Raw genomic sequence first — 18,616 nt, forward strand, 5'->3', positions numbered from 1 at the left:
GTTACCCAATAAAATTACCCAATAAAAAAGGAAACAGGGTTCTGGGAGAACCATGAAAGGGCAGAAGAGACCACAGAATCGAACTTGCAAAGATCTCAGATATTAGAATTAACACACATAGGATATAAAATAAATAGGTTTAATATATTTAAAGAAGAAGGATCCATACATATCAGTAAGAATTGAAAGACTGTAAAATACGATTTTCTTATTTTAAATGTTTTCCTGTGGATTTTTTGATTATATAGATCTATTTTTAAATTATATATTTCTACCATTGTCATATAATAAAAAGATTTTTTCAAAAAATTAAAAAAAGAGAACATTTGAAAAAAACAACCAAATAGGATTTCATAAAATGAAAATTCTAATATTTTGAAATTAAACTAAATCTCAAGTGGGTGAATTTAACAGAGGTTAGATACAGTAGATCAGAGAATAAGTAAATGGAATGAGAGGGAGAAAGTATGAGAGAAGTTAATAAATAAAAACATATAGAGTGAGAAGGATGCATTTATCTTGTCAGACTTCTGGAAGAAGAAAAGAAAACATAAAGGAGAAACAACAGTTGGAAAGATGATGGCTAAATATTTTCCTGAGCTGATAAAAGACATAAACTATGGATTCAAGAAGCTTAATGAATTGAAGCAGGATGCTGAAAACTTATACTTCAACAAATTGGAAAACCTAGAGGAAATGAATATATTTCTAGACAGATATGATCTGCCAAAATTGAATCAAGAGGATGTAGGAAACCTAAACAGCCTCATCATTAGCAACCAGATAGAAGCAGTAATAAAAAGCCTTCCAACAAAGAAAAGCCAAGGACTAGATGGATTCCCAGCTGAAGTCTATCAGACCTTTAAAGAAGAATTAACACTAATGTTCCTCAAAATTATTCCATGAAATAGAAAGGGATGGAACACTTCCAAATTCATTCTATGAATTCAGGCAGGTGAATACAAAAATACTCACACATAGACATGACAGTGAAACTGCAAAACACGAAAGACAAGAAACACATCATAAAAGCAGCCAGAAAGATGTCAAGCAAAGGAACAACAATCAATGGAAAGCAGCAACGGAAGCTCGAAGGCACTGGGACAATATCTCCATGTGCACGAGCACGTGAGGGTCTCCTGAAAATCAAATGTACATGGAGGGCCCGTGTTCTTTCAAGAATAGGGGGAAAGAGGTATTGGAAAATAAGAAGAACTAAAAAAGTTCACTATGAACAGAAAAAATGAATTCTAAAGCAGGCACCTTGAGCAGAAAGTAATTCCAAAGGGAAGAACTGATATGCAAGAAAGAATGGTGAATGGAGAAATAGTAATATCTCTAGGGTGTTTTAGGGTAACTCTTAAAGAACAGAAACAATTCTATAATTTAAATGGTCTCAATTCTCTAGTTAGAAAGATAAATTATTAGACTAGAATTTTAAAAATACAGTTATATGAAAAACATATAAAGCCTAAGTAAGCAGAGGTTGACAGTAAGAAAATGGAAAAGATTTATTAGACAAAGACCGAAAGAAAGCATATCTAAGAGCTGAGGGTGGGGAAAGCTTTAAGGTCAAGGGCATCACTACAGATAAAGAGTTATTACATTGTTATTTTAAAACTGTTCAATTCTCCAGGAAGATAATTCTTAACTTGTATGCTTTAATGACACAGTTTTGAAATTATGTAGCAAAAAATTGACAAATTCAAAGAATTACAGACAAATCCACTATGGGAAGATTTTAATTTTCCTTCTTTTGCAGTGGATTGATCAAGAAAACAAACAAAAATATCAATGAGACTATAAAAGACATAAACATTATTAACATTCTTGATGTAATGGACATGTTAGAAGAAAAAACTGTCATTTAATTTTTCAAGTACATATAGAATAAATGTGAAAAAATCATTTCTCAATTCAAAAAGCACATCTTAACAAATTTCAGATGATTCAAAAACAGACAAGTTTCTCTAAACACAAGTTTTATAAATAGTAACAAAAAGCTAGAAAAACCTTGTTTGGAAATTAAGAAATACTTCTCAATGATTGAAAGATGACACAATAATAGAAATTGGAAAATACTCAGAACTAAACTATTATAGAATTGCAGGCATTGAAAATTTTGTAGGAAGGTAACCAAACTTGGTTTGGGAAGGGAATTTATAGCCTTAGATACTTAAATAAGAGTGAAAAACATAATGACTTATGCATCAAAATTAAAATGCTAGATAAAGAACAACAGAATACAATTGAAGGAAGGAAATAATCGAGAGCAGAAATTGATAAAATAGAAAATAAATATATTAAAAGGAGTATTGATAAAATCAAATTTGGTTCTTTGAAAAAACTAACAAAGATAAAACTTCCTGGAATATTGATTTAAGAAATAAGCAAAATAGGAATGAAAAAGGAAACAGAAACACAATAACAGGGATCAGAAATATAATGAGATGGACACACAACTTTATAGCCAATAAATTTGAAATATTAAATGTTAAATTAATATTTAAAATGGCCTCAAGAAACAAACACACAGATGACCTAAATAATTCCTTAGTAATTATATGTATCAAATCTATAGTCTAAAACCTTCCAACGAAGAAAACATCAGGCCCAGAAAGTTTTCTGAATAATCCTGCCAAACTTTCAAGGCAACAGTCATATCAATTTTCTACTAAAAGCCCAAGGGACAGAAAGAGAAGAAATATTTTCCATGCCATTTTATGGAACTCATATTATTTTGGTACAATGGTAATGTGAAAACAAACAAAGAAAACCCTACCAATCTCACTAACAAAACCAAATTATTAGATAAAATGTTAGCAAATTAAATAATGTCACCTACACAAATGCCAGTACAAAATGACCAAGTTAGGTTTATTCTAGGTCTGTCAGGTTGGTTTAACAGAAAAGCCGACCAGTGTAATTCCTTACACTAGGAGAATAAAAAAGAAAAATCAATGATTGTGTCAATAGATACAGAAAAATAGCTTGATAAAATTTAACATCCTTTCTCAATAACAGTTTGCTCTGAGCAAACTAGGATTAGAAAGGAACTTCCCCAATTCCAAAAGGAGTATCTGGAAATTAAAAACAAACTTCAGCAAACATCATATCTAATGGCAGAGAAATAAAAAAAAAAAATTCTATTTAACATCAAACAGTGACAAAATTGCCCACCATCATCACAATGATTCATTATTATATGGAAGGTTCTAGTCAGATCAATGAGGCAAGAAAAATAATAATTAAAAAAGGGCAGAAGGACTCAAAGGGAAGAAATACTGTCATCATTCTCTGGAGATGATGACCATTTATGTAGAAAACCCCCAAGAATGTATCCAGATAAATGATTACAACAAGTTACTCTATATAAAAATCAAAGTACAAAAATCAATTGCATTTCTAATACCAACAAGAAACAGGTAGAAAATGCAATTTAAAAGGTATGACTTTTAATATAGTTAGGAGTATCTATACTAACAAACAGAAGACAATTAGGAGTTAATGTGTTAAAAAATGTATAATATCTATGATGGAAATAAAAATAAAAGCACACAAGTTTATTGAAAGCTGTTAAAGAAACCCTAAGCAAACAGATATACTATACTCAGGTACTAGAAGACTCAGTATCGAAAGACAGCAATTCTCCCGTTGGTCTGCAGTTTTGATATAATTAAAAGAAAGATTCACCCAGGTTGTTGTGGACCTTGGTAAGATGTAAAAATTTATAAAAGAGAGCAGAAGACCCAGGAAAAAAAATAGGTAAACGGGAAATAAACATATGAAAAGATGCATACAGCAGTGATAAACTACACACAAAATAGATGGATTTCGAGTGAAGTTGGTTAGCACACAGTACATACAACGTGATCATGTTTATATGGATCAAATGCTGGCATGCAAAACAATCCATTTAGGGACATTCACTTAAGTGCTAAGTATGAAAAAAAAGCAAAGGAATAATCAACACACAGATGAGGCAGTGCTTACCTCCAAGGGAGCAGGGAAGGGGCTGGGATTGGTGACAGTCAGGTGTCACTAAGGTGACTGTGACTTTCCCCCCCTTAAGCTGGGAGATGGCTATGCAGGCATTTGTTGTGTGATATTATTTATATCTTGTTTATATTTTATGAATGATTTTATTTATTCAATACGTCACGAAAAAAAAAATAAACAAACAAGTTTAAAGGAATTGTTTGCAGAGAAGTTACACCACCAGGCTCTGTGTTTGAAATCCCTCGTAGACCAACTGTCCCTGACTTGGGGCTGCCCACAGGACCCCCCACCCACCCCATCCCAAGAGCCTTACCTTGGCGGGGTTGAGGGCTGTGATGATCCACACGCAGTGCGCATTGTTGTCATATTGAATGGGGAAATTGGGGGAGGTGATGATGCCTGAGGGGCCTCGAAGGTGGGCATCACACATGCGGGCTGCGGAGAGAAGATGGGAGACAGGCCTTTTCAGTTTAGACTAGGTCTAGTCCCCCTTCCCGCCTCCCACTTCCAGCCCAGAAGAGACCCAATCTCTATAGTCCCACTCCAGAAATAACCTGCTTCCTGCATCCTTCCCTGATAGCTCTCAGCAGGCTCAACAGGGGATCACAGTCTCTGGAGCACTGGGGTAGGGGCGGGCAGGCCCCACAAGCCTTGTCCTGCTGCTCTGCAGGCAAAGATGCATTTCCAAGGCAGGTTAAGTTCCCTGAAGCTCCTGCCCACATCCTTGACTCCACTGAGATCAAGCAGCTCATCTTCAGCAGGAGGGTGCAGACGTGTTGCCCTCAGCTGGTTGGGTGAGGGCACCTATGGACCTGCCTCTGTTCACCTGGCTGTTTCCCTATTTTCATTCGAGTTCTCCAGTTAGTGCTTTACTCTGGACCCAAGTCTGTTTACCCAGGAGTCTGACCCCTGCAGGGTCCTGCCAGCCCTCAATCCCTCCATCTACAAAACTACAGGCCTCCTGAACTAGAATCTCAGGATGTCCTTGTCAAGGCCACTCCACTAGATCTCAAAAGGCCTGTGCCCAAGGACTCTGCCAAGGTCCCTGACTCAGCCCAGTGCTGGGCACCAGAGTGACTTCAGTGCCAACCAAGTAGTTTCCAAATCCTTCCCCACACTCAGCCCAGGCCCGAAACACGCTTTTGCCAGGAAGTGTAAAGATTCAAGGTGAATTAAAAGAAGTGCTCTCCTCAAGTAGATATAAAGTGTTATCAATCACAGCTTAATCTAATTAAGCTCTTTAAAATAGCTTCTAAACTAATTAGATTAAGTAGTGATTGATCACAGTTAAGGTACGACATTGTATCTAGGTGTTTGCTTTCTTTAAAAACGTGCGCCCGAGTCCCGGCCACTTCATTCTTCAACGTTAGCGTGCAGCTATTTTAATAAAGGGCCCTAGGAACCTGCTTTGTCGCTGCCCACATGGCAATTTATCCTAATTGTGGGCAAAGTGCCTAACAGGAAAGAAAGAGTGAGCAAACTCAACAGGCCTAAGTGTATAAAATGAAAGTGGTGTCAAACCTGGTTTCCACTGACGAGCCCAAATGTCCTGGAGCTCCTCTCCACGCTGGGACAGGGCCATGATAAACCTTTCCTGGGAAACCCTTCCCAGGGTCTGGGAGCAGGTTGCATGGCTCCCAGACGTAATGAATCTCTTCCCGTCTCATGTACTCATTCACTCCAACATTTATTAAGTGCTTATTACGGTCCAGCCAGAACATGGGGAGAGAAAAATGCCCGACACCATTTCTCCTCTCTAAAGGGCCAGAGAAAATGTGGGAAGCAGGCATGGGAACGTCTACGATAGAGCCGAGCAAGAGCTGCAACAGGGCTGTCTGCAAGGGCTTGGGTAGGAATCGCTCCCTCCTCCCTGTAGCTCAGTCCCTCTGCAAGCCCCTCCTTCCAGCGGCTCAACCTGTCCTGCACCTGGGGGATCCCCTGCTCCCCTGGGAGGAGCTCAGATATTGACTGAATCGAGTTTTGACCCACACCCCTTCCCTAGTTTCCCTCACGGGTCTCTGATTTCTCCTTTAATCACGTGCTGAGAAACTTAGATGCACAGATGGTACTTGATGCCCCCGGGGCCCCAGGGCAGGGTGGCATGGTGGAGAAGAGGTGAGCCTTTGGGGCTTACCAATGTCCCAGGTCTAAGTCCATTTGCTGGTTGGTTAAACCTGGGTAAATTAGAAAACCTTTCTGATTTTGCTTCATCTGTGAGTGATAACAACTCACGGAGAGGAGGTGAAGATGAAATTATATGAGATGATGGACGTGAAGGCTCTGCCCAGAGCCTAGGACATTGTTAGTATTGAACAATGGGGACCCAGGACTACCAGATCAATGCCATGTTTATCCCTTTCTCTATGCCTAAGATTTCTCTCAAGGCTAAGGAGCTTTTTTTCCTGCCTCTCCTGAAGTTTCTTTATATAGGCTTTTTCCTTTGACTGCACTTGAGACTGACAACATCATTAAACCAGTTAGAATAAGATAATGAAAACCCAAACCACGATCCCATCCCATGGCTGCAGAGAGGACCTGCGGATTCAGAACTCTAGTCCTGCAGAGAATCCTTATAAATCTCCGCCAGCACCATCTTCCACCTCTTCTGGAAAATCAGATCTGGTTGCCAAAACCCTCAGCTTCAGACTCAATTTATCCTGCACTTGTTTCCAAGAATTAGATGCTGTTTGCAGTCTGTTGAAATATGCTGGAGGTAATTAGAGAGAACAGGTCAAAAAGGCATTTCCCACTTTAAGGGCTTGGAGGGGCTTAATTAAAATATTACAATCTGCAGTTAGCACGAGGCACCTTAAAATAGGCTCTGAATAGAGCTTTAGCTACTTTTTTCCCTTCACTGTTCGGGCAGACAGTCTTCCCCCTGAGCAGCCAGCTCCTGGGATCCCACCAGCAGGTGGAAAAGCTCCTTACCGGGACCCAGATGGGCTGGCAAAATGGTAGGTACTCAGACAATGTCTGAATCAATGAGTGAACGTCTCTTTGTGTTTCTCTGTTTGCCTTTTCCTATTGAAGCCTCCTCTGAGTAGCTTTCAGGAGAGACTTCTGGGCTCTGCGCCCCTCCCCCTCTTCCTCTGGTCATCACTGTGCCATATAGTGGGATAGACCACTGCACCCGTGGTCAGCGCTGGCACTGGAGAAGGGAACTGCTTGCTCCCAGAGGCACAGGAGTCCCTCTAGCCTCCTAGATTTCCTCCCCATCATGCTCCTCCTGGCACCATCTGCCTTCCCTTGCTTCTCCTACCACTGATCTTCCTCCTGCCTTGTCCACTGTCCCCTGGAACCATCTCCCCACCACCCCCAAGGTGGAAAAACCCCTTGGGGTGTTGTGGCTGCACCATTTTTCAGAACCTCCTGCCCCAACTCAGGCCCTGACGGCATCCCACCCCTCTCCCCAGGCCACTGTTTCCTCTGCAGCCCTCTGGCTGGAGGTTGCGTCCCTCCCACCTACTAAGCTGCTGGCGGTTCATTTTGGAAATGATTGCTAAGCCCCAGAGTTCACTTTTGACCCATCAAGACCTCCGCTATGTTGACACCAATGTCTTCCCTCTGCTCACCAGCCCCCTCCTTCTGCGTGCACCCAGCTTATACCCCATGGTCCCCCATTATGGTCATTTCCTTGTCACCCTCCTAAGTCCCTTGCCCTCTTCCCTTTCATCAGTTGCCTGGAAGCCATTGGTTGGGTTAAGTCTCTCTGCCTGCATTCTCTATACCTGCCCCTACATGGTTGAGATTTGCTGGGAAAAAAAAATCACAAAAGAAAGAAGATTGATGTCATTATAAATTCATGATTTCCCATTGCAAAGAAAACTAGGTCTCGCCCAGCAGTCCTGCCATTTAGCTCTTGAGCTCACTTCCATCCTGCTCAAAGACCCTTTCATGCCTCTGACAGGCCCCTGGGCCTCTCCCCTTCCTTTCCCCTCCCTTGCTCTGGGCTGGTGGTCTTGCCTCCTCCCCTTTGAAGGAAACAGAAGCATTTAGCAGGCATATCCTTGCTCCCACTCCTGAAGTGTGCAGTTCTGTCTCTTGATGTGTTCATTTCCTTTCTTCTCCTGTCCTAACAGAGGGGTGGTCCCTTCTTATAGAGGACATTCCTTTTCATGACATCCCATACCCTGCCTTCTCTGGTCATACCAGGGCCCCACTGCCCGGGCCATCAGGTAAGTTTCACTCTCAGCGCTTCAACTCAACCGCCCATTCCTTCCTCCATTGTCTAAGCTCCCGGCAGTGACTTTGGTCTTTATGCACCTGTTGTCCTCGATCCCGGGGCGCTGTAGCCTTCTTGCCCCCACCTTTCTCCCCTTTGCTTGACCCCCTCTGACCCTTCTTCCACTGCCCAGTCTGACCTCAAAACCACTCACCAATGCCTTTAGTTCCCTCTGCACTCTCCCGTGTGCTTGGGGGAAATGCCTGCCTTGTATCAATTCTACCATCCACTTTTGTATTCCTGATTCCAGAGGCCACAGGAGCCTCCAGGAGAACTGTGGCATTACCCCAAATTCATGGTTTGCCACCATAATTGAAGCTCCAAATCACTCTTCTCCCTTCTCCCTTTGGTTTCCTGGCCAATTCTCTGCAAAGACAACTTCAAACATTCCCCACCTGTTCAAGCCAGATACCCATCTGGTCACTTTTCAGCTGTTATTATGCTTGACCTCTCTGGAGTATGTTGATCCCATGGACCCTTCTTTGGCTTCAAGGATGCTTCTTTGGTTTTCTCCTGTCTCTCTGACTCACCCTCCTTGAGTTCCTGCTCCATTAACTCCTTCAAAGAAGTTGCCTAAATCTGGGTGATGGGTATATGGGAGTTTCTTTGCACCTTAAATGAAACTTTTCTATAAGTTTACAATTATATTAAAATAAAAAGTTACCCCCAGTGTGGGGAGGTGGTGGTGGAAGGACAGTTATTCTGTATGGTCCAACCAACACTCTGAAGGATGGGCAGGAACAATTTTCAAGTGGAAGAATCCTAGAACCTCTGGAGTCTGGGTTTGAAACTCAGATCAACTGATGATTGGCTTTGTGCCCTTGGGTAAGTTGCTGAGCAGCTAAACGTGAAATATGGTTATTGCTACTTCCTCATAAAGAAATTATGAAAAATGCCTAGTGCCAGGCTTTCGACAAGTATAAATAGCTTAATAAATGGGAGCTTTGTCATTAGCATGTATAGGTAAGGGATTCGGGGACATTCTTAGGGCTGGAGCATTGGGACCTACAAGAGAGAAGGGACAGAAAAGGAGAGGAGAGAAAAGAGCAGAGAAGAGAGAAGAAAGAGGAAACTAGAACTCTGAAAACCAACAGTGTTCAAGGGGAGGCTCAGGAGGCTGGTCCAGCGAAGGCCACCAGGAAGGAAGAGCAGACCTGTCATTATCAATGGCATTGGATTCGGCCTGGCCTGCGTACTATTTCCCACATTTCACCCGTTTTACAGGTAAGTGAAACAATTCTGGGCATGTCAGTGATTTCCCTTATGCTGTATGGTTTGTCAGTAATGAAGCTGGAACTTGAACTTTGGTCTCTGAAGTCCCAAGACTGGTATTCTATCCACCAAAAAGGATGTATTTTGAACAAATGTGCACACACACACACACACACACACAGAGATTTAGCCACAAAGAAAAAATAATATATAGTTTTCTGTTAATGATTGACTTTATGAATCAGTATTTACAGGTGAATCAGTATCTCGCCTGGGGCTGTTTCATCAACACTGACTTGTGGTCGAGAGAAGCCAGGTCTTAGGGGCTGGGGTATGGCTCAGTGGCAGAGCACTTGCCTAGTATGCTGCGTTTGAACCCCAGCACTTGGGGGAAAAAAAAAGAAAGAAAGAAACCAGGTTGCTGTGTTGTTAATTTGATCCTGTTCTTTATATCAGTGGATTAAAAACAGTGTTTCCCAGAGCCCCAGGGTTGGACACTGCTGAGAGTGGCCAGGGAAGAGCCCCTCCAAATTTCCCACCCTATTTCAATCAGAGAAACTCTAGTTGTATCTGTTTTACTTGTTGCAAAGTTTATTTTGAAGTATTTGGCCCCCCATGAAAGCCCTGTGCCATACTACCCTGCCTCTATCTGGGGCTGCCCGGAATTAGTTTACCGGTTCTCTGTGTTGCCCTCGATCTCCTTTGCATGATCAAAGATTTCTAGGAGTCAAAAATTAGAAGTTTATTTCTTCTGATGGGGGGGGGGGAGAAAAGAAAGGACTGTGAATACCTAATTTCAAATTCCAAAATGAGGGCACAGTTCCATATTGTTCATTCATTTCAATCTCTGATTCATCCAGGTGGCCCTCAAATATTTATTGAGAACCTATTATTTGCCAGGCCCTGTGTTTTAGTAGAATTAATTGTGTGGAAAAAATGAATATTTAAAACCAAATCATATTTTAAATGCATTAGAGGGAAAATAATACCACTATGTATGGTGGCCAATGCTTTTTAGAATATGATCTTTTGGTAACCTGCTTCTCAGCAGAGCTTCTTATAATTGAAAGATTATTGTCCTTTTTATTCTTAAAGTGGGCTTCACCAAAACTCTTCTAAAAATCATAATTAGAGTAGCAATTCCAATTAATAAAAAAAAGTGGTTTTAAAAGAAAACCTTAAAGACTTCCAAAATAAAGAGACCTTAGAATTTAATATTCATTTCAGCCCTTGGCCTGAGCTGGCAGGGAAGCCCAGGACAGATCAGTCAAGCACAAAGTGAGGAGCCTTGGCCTTCTCTCTGTCTCCCTTACAATGGCCCATGGAAGAGGAGCAGAAGAGGGAGAAGAAGCAAGGGGTGAGCCTGAGCCCCCTGTCCCCCCTGGCAGCTGGGGCTTGCCACTTTCTGCAATGTAACTTTTTTAAACTTCAGAATTGGTAGACAGGGGAGGTTTTCTTTTCTGCATCCACAAGCAAGGGCCCTGTGGTTAAAAAGGACAAACTCGCCCAGGGCCAGCCAGATAATAGGCGGCAGAGTTGTGATCTAGATCAAAGTCCCTGTGACTTCCAAACCATGTGGTTGCATTAAGATTGAACAAGACAGCGGCTCTTGAAAACATGCACAGCCGCTCGTGGCTGAGGTTTGCTCTGGGACTTGAGGAAGCTGAATACCAACAGTGCCCAGAAGGTACACGAGCCAGAGTATGCAGCACATTGGCACCGCTTCTTAAAGAGCATTGTCAAGACCACTGCCTCATCTCGTTCCCCAAGTAATGCCATCAAGAAATGTTTGAATGTCACTGACATTTTGCAGGGTGAAAAAAAAGATTTAGAGAGGTGAAGAAACTGTCTCAAGGACACCAAGTAAAAAAGTGATGAGAGTTGGATTCGAACCACGACTCCCGCCACCTCTGTTTCACAGCAGCAGGGGACAGAATGAGATTACAGAAGTGATAAAGGTTAGCCCAACAGTTGGTGAAAGCATAGCAGAGAATTCAGCCTGCTGGGTCCAAATCACTGGAGATGGCTTGGATGAGCCACATTTTTGGAGAAAAAGATGAGCATGTTACCCCACCAGGAACTTCCTCACCACTAGCCTTTCTCCACCCTTGGCATGTTCGTGTAAACAGCCATCATCAAGAACAAAGTTCCTCCCAGGGAAAGGTCTTGGTGAGACATCAGATCCCAGCACTGCCTGAAGGCACTCTGATTCTGGCTTCTCGAAAGGGATTTTGGAAGAACAGATTGGCCATGCGTCCCTTGGTCCTCAGACAGGATCATTCTCTGCCTCTCCACAGAGCTGGTGCCCTGGCTGTGCAGTTGGAGGGATGTGCTCTGCAGTTACGCATTCATCCCATCACTCATTCAACAAGTGCTATGAAGCACCTATTGGGTGCCAGGCCCTATTGGAAGTGATGCATGAAGCAGAAGTCCTTGTCCCATAGAGCTCATGCTCTAGCACGAGGGTATTAATTTCCTCTAGCACCTGCCAATTCATCAAGTATTTACAAAACTACAAACCATTTGCTCTTCACACAAAACACAAGAAGCGCTAGGTCGGTATAATTAGCTATGCTTATAGGTGAAAAAATAGGGCCCGGGCAGGGCTCAGTGGTAGAGCATGTGCCTGGCATGTGCGAGGCCCTGGGCTTGATCCCCAGCACCACTAAACTAAAACAAACAAACAAACAAACAATGGTCATAGGCCCACAGGAAATAGGTAATTGCCCAGTTAGTTGGCCCATAAGTCCCAAGTCATACATAGTACATTTGTTGATTGATTTAAATTTTTATATGTGTTCCACATCTGGGATGATGGAACAGAATAGGTTAGAGTTATACTAAATTTTTTTGTTGTTATTTGATTTTTCAAAATAATATATATACCTTTGAAATAATATACCTGAAAGTCATGGAAACGCAGAACACATAATAAACCGGGGATCATGGCCATCTCAGAGAAGAGTGAAAAAGAATAAACCTAAGACTTATTTAAAGATTTTCATGGCCCTCTTCCAGATTTCTTATCATCACATTAAAAAAGAAAGGGTTTAGATGGTGGAATGTGATGGACATCATTATCCAAAGTACATGTATGAAGACACGAATTGGTTTCTTCATACATGTACTTCATACATGTATACAACCAGAGATATGAAAAATTGTGCTGTATATGTGTAATAAGAATTGTAATGCATTCTGCTGTCATTTATTTTTTAAAAAATTAAAAAAAAACAGAAAGGGACTGATTTTCAGCTGCAACCTTGCCTCTTCCTTGGTGTAAGAAGGATCTGCTTTCTCTCCTGGACCTCTCTTACCCTATGTGAATTTCATCCTGATGCTTGTGTCTAGAGAGAGGCAAAGAATCTCCTTAGGTCAGAAGGATCCAGGATGTAACTTTTCAGCGGGCAAAAGACCTTCTCTCCCTAAGGGGCACCGAAATGAGCCCTGTTGACTTTTTAAGGCCATCTAAGAGCCCAGTGCTCAGGAGCCCCCTTTGAGGGCATCCTGGGGAATGAGGTCAGGGGCTTCCTTACCAAAGCAGCAGTGTGCTCATGCTCCAATAAAGGCCTCCACTCAGGTCTGATGTTTTAAGATTACTTGTGGGGGGGAAGGGTGCCAGGCCAGGTTACCTTTGGTTTGTGTAATACCTGGACATGTGGGTGGCAGTGCCCTCTAGAACAAGATGCCCAGGTATGGGGCTAGAGGAAGCCCAGAGAGAAGCCTTTGGATCCAATGGTCCATTCCATTTAAGTAGAGCTAAAAACATCATTTCAGATGTTCTGGGTCCACCATGTAGGTAAACAAACAAGGTCACAGGAACAGAGGGCTCTAGTGTGTATGTGTTACAATGGAGGACTCCAGGGGACAGGATAAGGGCTGATGTCCTTCCCTAGCTAGTTGTGGTTGTGATGTCTTAGTGCAGTGAGCTAGCAATCTGCTACATAAGTGCATCCCTCCTTCAACGGTAATGTCCTCTGTTTGTCCCGATCCTAGTAGGCCTTGATACAGACAGGCTGCTGGATAAATATGGTCATTGGCAAATCAACGCAGGACTGAAAGCCCCAGGAGCAGAAGGATGAGAGCCTGGGTCTCAGGAGCTGGAAGCTGGGCCTCGTCCTCCATTCCCAGCCCCTCTTTCTGGGTGGCCTCCCTTCCACAGGGCGCCCTCACCTCGGCAGACGGGCCTGTGGTCGCTCCAGGCCGCAAACATGTCGCTCACTTTCATACAGGTGATCCGCTTGGACCCTTGCAGGTCATAGCCCTCGTTGCAGGTGAACTGGACGCTGGATCCTAACCTGGGAGACAAGGTGTGTCCGTGAGCTCAGTGCCTGGGCCTGCCAAGCCCTGCCCCCAAGTCCTTCCTGTCAATCAAGTCCCCCAAGCAACTTCTGGCCCCAAGTTCCTTCTCCTTCTGGCCTTTAATCTCTGCTCTACTGTTTATTACTTAAAATCTCCAATGGAAGGAATATCCGCTCTTCATCTTTTTTTGGATCATTAAATGGTTTTAGGATTGAGTTAAAAGGTGACTTTATGAGCGAAACAGCCATCCTCTGAGATAAGTACCAATTAGGGCAGCAAAGAGTAGGGGGATGATACCCATACGCTGTAATGGAAACGGAGCACTATGGGAACATAACTTGATAGTTTGAAATTTTGCAAAATGCACTATCTCAGGGACCTGGGGTCTCCTAGATGATTGCAGGTATGAATTGCCTGCTGGCTTATCATTCCTGAGAATGGTGGTCTTTTGTACCCTGGCTACATAAGCTTTCTGGACAGCATTGACCATTGACAACCTCCACTGGCCATAAGACATGGCTTCTACAGACTGGACCAGGAGAGAAGGTCAAAGGCCACGGCTTTTTCTCCCACAAGTGCCAGTTCCCTCATCCATGCCTTCCTCTTCATTCCACCTCCAGGAAGGCCAGGCCTCATCTCCCCGCAACCAGGCCACCCCACCCTTCTTGCAATCAGAAAGTTCCCCAGTGGATCTTACCTGAAATCCGAGCCTAGTCTTTTGCCCCTTTCAGGTATGCCAGGGTCTGGACACATATTATGTCCTTGGGACACACCAACCTGAGTTACTACAAGGCAAAAAAACAGTACATACAGAGTGGATAGTCACAGAAGGCACCATCTGGGGCAGTGTCTCGGGGTGGGGGGTGAAGGCAGAGACAGAATGAAGCCCTGCTCTGTGGGGCCCTGTCAGGTGGCTGGGGTCTCTTGGGCTGGGCTTTCCTGAGTGAGTAAGGTAGGGATCTGCTTTTGACAAATTCCTTTGCAAGAAAAATCCAAGTGAAATTTACCAAGAGTCTGTGGGCTCCGTGACACGCTCCCTCCACCAACAACCACCTGATTCCCTCATCCCACACCAGTGGCCAGAGGTGGACCGTTCATAGCCCCTGATGACCTCCCCACCCTGTGCTCCAAGGGGTGGAGACTCTAGATGAGATGAGCCCCCCCACCTCAGCCCCCAATGGAGAAATGACTCAAAGGAAGTTAAATAAAAGGTGGATGCATGATCAGAAATAGTAAAGAATGTAAGAGAAAGCTGAAGTTTGAAGTTCAAAGCAGGGACTTGAGCTCAAATATTGATATTTCTTCTGCAAAACCTCTTCCCATCAGCCATTTGTCAAGCCACAGTAAGTGGTAACCAAAGAATTCCCCCAACCCTGCCCAATGTCACCGGCCAACCCCACCAAGTAGAGATGGGATCTGTGGTTCCAGCAGGTAGTGTAATAACCCTGACACTTGCCAACACCAGACTCCTATTTACAGAAACCATATGCACAGTTTTCTCCACTAGAGTAGACGCTTGGTCCTAGGGCGGCAGGTACAAACACATTGCAGAGGGTGAGTCATTGTCAGTCCCTGCCTGGCCATTGTTCTTGGATGCACTCACTGATGAGGGGAGAAGCACTCACAACTCTGGATTCCTGGCTTTGAGGATGGCCAGGAGTTGCCTGGCCAGAGGAGTTTCACTCAAGGACTCACCCATCCCACAATCCCAACAGCAACCTCTGTACGAGAAGTTGTAGGGCATCTGGAGCATCAGGACCTGAGTTTGCCCATGTTCCGCTGCTTCCATTCAACATCCCATAATGTGAGCAACGAGCTCTATAACCCACTCATTCATTCCTGCACATGAGCACACAACAAGCAATCATTGAGCATCCAATGTGCATAAGGCCTTCTTTTAGATACCATAGGAGATGCCAAGTGTAGTCAGATATGATTACTATCCTCAAGATGCTTCCAGTTGCGTAAAGATATGGAACATGGAAATGAACTACAAAACCGCAGTGGGGAGGGGATGAGCATGCCGCTACAGGGATGTTCAGAGGGAGGACCAGTGTCATGTTGCTGGAAGAAGTTCGAAAGGCTGCCTGGAGGAGGAGGTATTTAACATGGACCTTCTGGAGAGGTAGGATTTGAACACAGAGTGACAAAGACAGACAGACAGACAGACAGACATGGTATTATGGTTTGGATCTGAGGTGTCCCCTAGACAGCTCATGTGTGAGACAATGCAGCAATGTTCAGATGTGAAACGATTAGATTATGAGGGCTATAATCTAATCAGAGGATGAAGTTACAATTGATGGATTAATAATCTGAATGGACCGCGCTGGGTGATAACTGGAGGCAGGGGAGGCGTGGCTGGAGGAGTGGGTCACTGGGGGTGATATATCTCGCCCCTGGATCCTCATTCTCTTTCTGCTTCCTGGATGCTCTGAGTTGAGCAGCTTTCCTTCACCAGACCCTTCCGCCATGATGTTCTGTCTTATCTTGGGCCCAAAGCAATCAAGCCTTCCAACCGTGGACTGGACCTCTGAAACATGAGCTGGAATAAACTTTTCCTCCTCTAAGTTGTTCTTGTTAGGTATTTTGGTCACAGCAATGAAGAGCTAACTGACACACAGGAGAAAGGTGGAAACAACTGGGGGTTGCTCAGTGTGGCCAGACGAGGGGGTGTGTGAAGGGTGATAAGGAAAGTTGAAGATGAGATTTCAGAGGTCAGAATTTTAAGGGGTTTGTGTCTGATCTCAAATACCACGGGGAGCTCCTGAAGAGTTGTGAGTGGGAGAAGGGACGGTGAAACCTGGATTACTCTCATTGTGAGATGAGTTAGGAAGTTTGGTGATTATTCATGGACAACAAGAACCTGATAATGGGGACAGGCAATGAGACAGTGGGAAAGGACATGGCAAAGAAAGGATCACCAGAGCTTGTGGAGGACTAGGACAGGAGAGGGAGCAGGGTTTCCTGGGCCCGGGGCCCTGTGAGAATGTGGTAGTTGATGGAGGCCGTGGGGGTGGGGATCCCAGTTTAGACTCACTGGCTCTGAAGCTCATTTCTAAAGGTAGAGGCCTAACAAAAACCCTGTTCAAACATCCAGGTGGTCAAGCACGTGGATCTGAGGACTGAGGCAGACTGCATGCTCAGTCAGACACCACACACCGGCAGTGTGTGACAACGAGTGCAAGGCCTTCTGGGTAGTCTCCTTTCTCCAACCCCCACACTGCCAGGCTAAGGACAGTTCCTCCCCAGGATGCTTCTCCCCTAAACATGCCCCCTACCTTGCCAAGCTTCTACCTCCAGAACTTTTACATCCTAAACAAAGCCACCATTCCTACCAGCCCAGAAACTCTTGGGCTGGGACATGAAGATGTCAGTGTCATCCCCAAAGGTACAGCAAGCTCCTGCTTCCTGGGAGCCTTGGTGTTTAGCAAGTGATGGAAAGAAGAAGACCCCAGAGGGGAGGGGAACCATGGACCCTCTCTCCAGAGGAGGTGCGGAAGACAGTCCTGAACTATACTTAGTTTTCCTGTTGGTAGGTTGGCCACTCATACAGCCCCAGTGACCAGTCCCCACCGCAGCTAAGTACCCCTTAGGTCCTGCCTACTTGACCTGCCACAGGCCACACCCATCACAGAGGTCCTGCCGCCCACCACGGTGAAGCCACACAGAGCGCTCTCAGCACGGTGACACTGTTCAGAGGTTCCCACGCCTTCTCTTCCCTCTAATTCACCACTGACACCACCCAGGAAGCAGACAGAGTTGAAGACTGAAGGGTGACGGTGGAGCTGGACCATGGCCAAGGCCCCTGCCCAGCCACAGCTCCTGACCACAGAGCAGACCCCGCTGCTCCCCTTCAGTCAGCCAGCCCCATGGGAGGTTCAGGCGCCATCCAGGAAGTTTCCAACCCAGCCGTGACGCAGCTGACACCAGGAGGACCCAGCAGGCGACGGCAGTCCCAGGAGGACCTTCACGCCTCCCCAGGAAACAAGTAAACATTCATCTCAGTGAACTGGTTACTAACTAATCATGGAGGCAAGAGGCATTGCCCTTTTCATTGCTTCCTGCCAGTCTTCGCTGTCCATTTATACCCAGTGGCTGGTGTTGACCGTGTTGATTTACTTTTGGCTACTAAGGGACAGGATGGAGTGTGGGTCTTCCCCTGCCCCTAGAAGGCCCCTTAGTAAGGACAAGCTGTGACATGCTCAAAAGGCAATGCCTTCTACCCGACTGAAGGGAGACACCAACAGATGGGTGGCCAGGAGCAATGATGGCCAGGGCTTTGGGGTACTCATAGATTGCCTGGTCAAAGCAATCGGCAAGGTCCACTGCTCCCCTCAAGTGGAGGACCTCTTCCCAGGGAACTGGGGCAGAACCCAAAGGGCCAGATACCTACAGACATTTGGCTTCTGGCCTCTGAGCAGCCTGGTCACATCCATACTTTTCTGAGGAAATCTTGGAATGAAGATTATTAATCCCTTGTTGATGGAAAGATACTCATATATTTAGAGTGTTTGCATTATTTCATTAGAATAGGGTTTTTGTCATATTTCAGAGGGAGCTTTGGGCATGAAAAGCACATGGACCTGCTCCAGAAAACCACCTCCAAGAGCACAGGCAGCTTCTCAGCTAGTTCATGGACCCCTGAAGTCCAAGGTCAGGAAGGTCCACATTAGATCCAACAGTATCCTTCAGAGGAAGGCTAGGAAGGGCTTTGTATCCCCATTTCTACAGATGTGGAAGCTGAGACATGAGTGTCCCGGGTGGCATGGCCACCTGAGGACACCATTGGGATGAGCATTTGGTCCCCATGCAGGCCATTTCCCTAAGTTTGTCCTGGAGCCGCACCAGGGCAAAGTCAGAAATTGAACATGCCTTCCC

The 18,616-nt window shown here is 44.7% G+C and overlaps 1 protein-coding gene across 1 annotated transcript in view; it reads right to left on the minus strand.

The window, feature by feature from the left end:
• Positions 1 to 18,616, minus strand: part of Csmd2 (CUB and Sushi multiple domains 2) — a 539,902-nt gene that overhangs the window by 244,095 nt on the left and 277,191 nt on the right. The window contains exons 8-10 of the mRNA XM_027937327.2: positions 14,433 to 14,520; positions 13,607 to 13,731; positions 4,313 to 4,434 (exon numbers count right to left, since the gene is read on the minus strand). Coding sequence (XP_027793128.2) covers positions 4,313 to 4,434; positions 13,607 to 13,731; positions 14,433 to 14,520 — 335 coding nt within the window. The remainder of the gene's footprint in view (positions 1 to 4,312; positions 4,435 to 13,606; positions 13,732 to 14,432; positions 14,521 to 18,616) is intronic.

This window comes from Marmota flaviventris, chromosome 10 (genome assembly GCF_047511675.1).
Source record: "Marmota flaviventris isolate mMarFla1 chromosome 10, mMarFla1.hap1, whole genome shotgun sequence".
Lineage (NCBI taxonomy): Eukaryota > Metazoa > Chordata > Mammalia > Rodentia > Sciuridae > Marmota > Marmota flaviventris.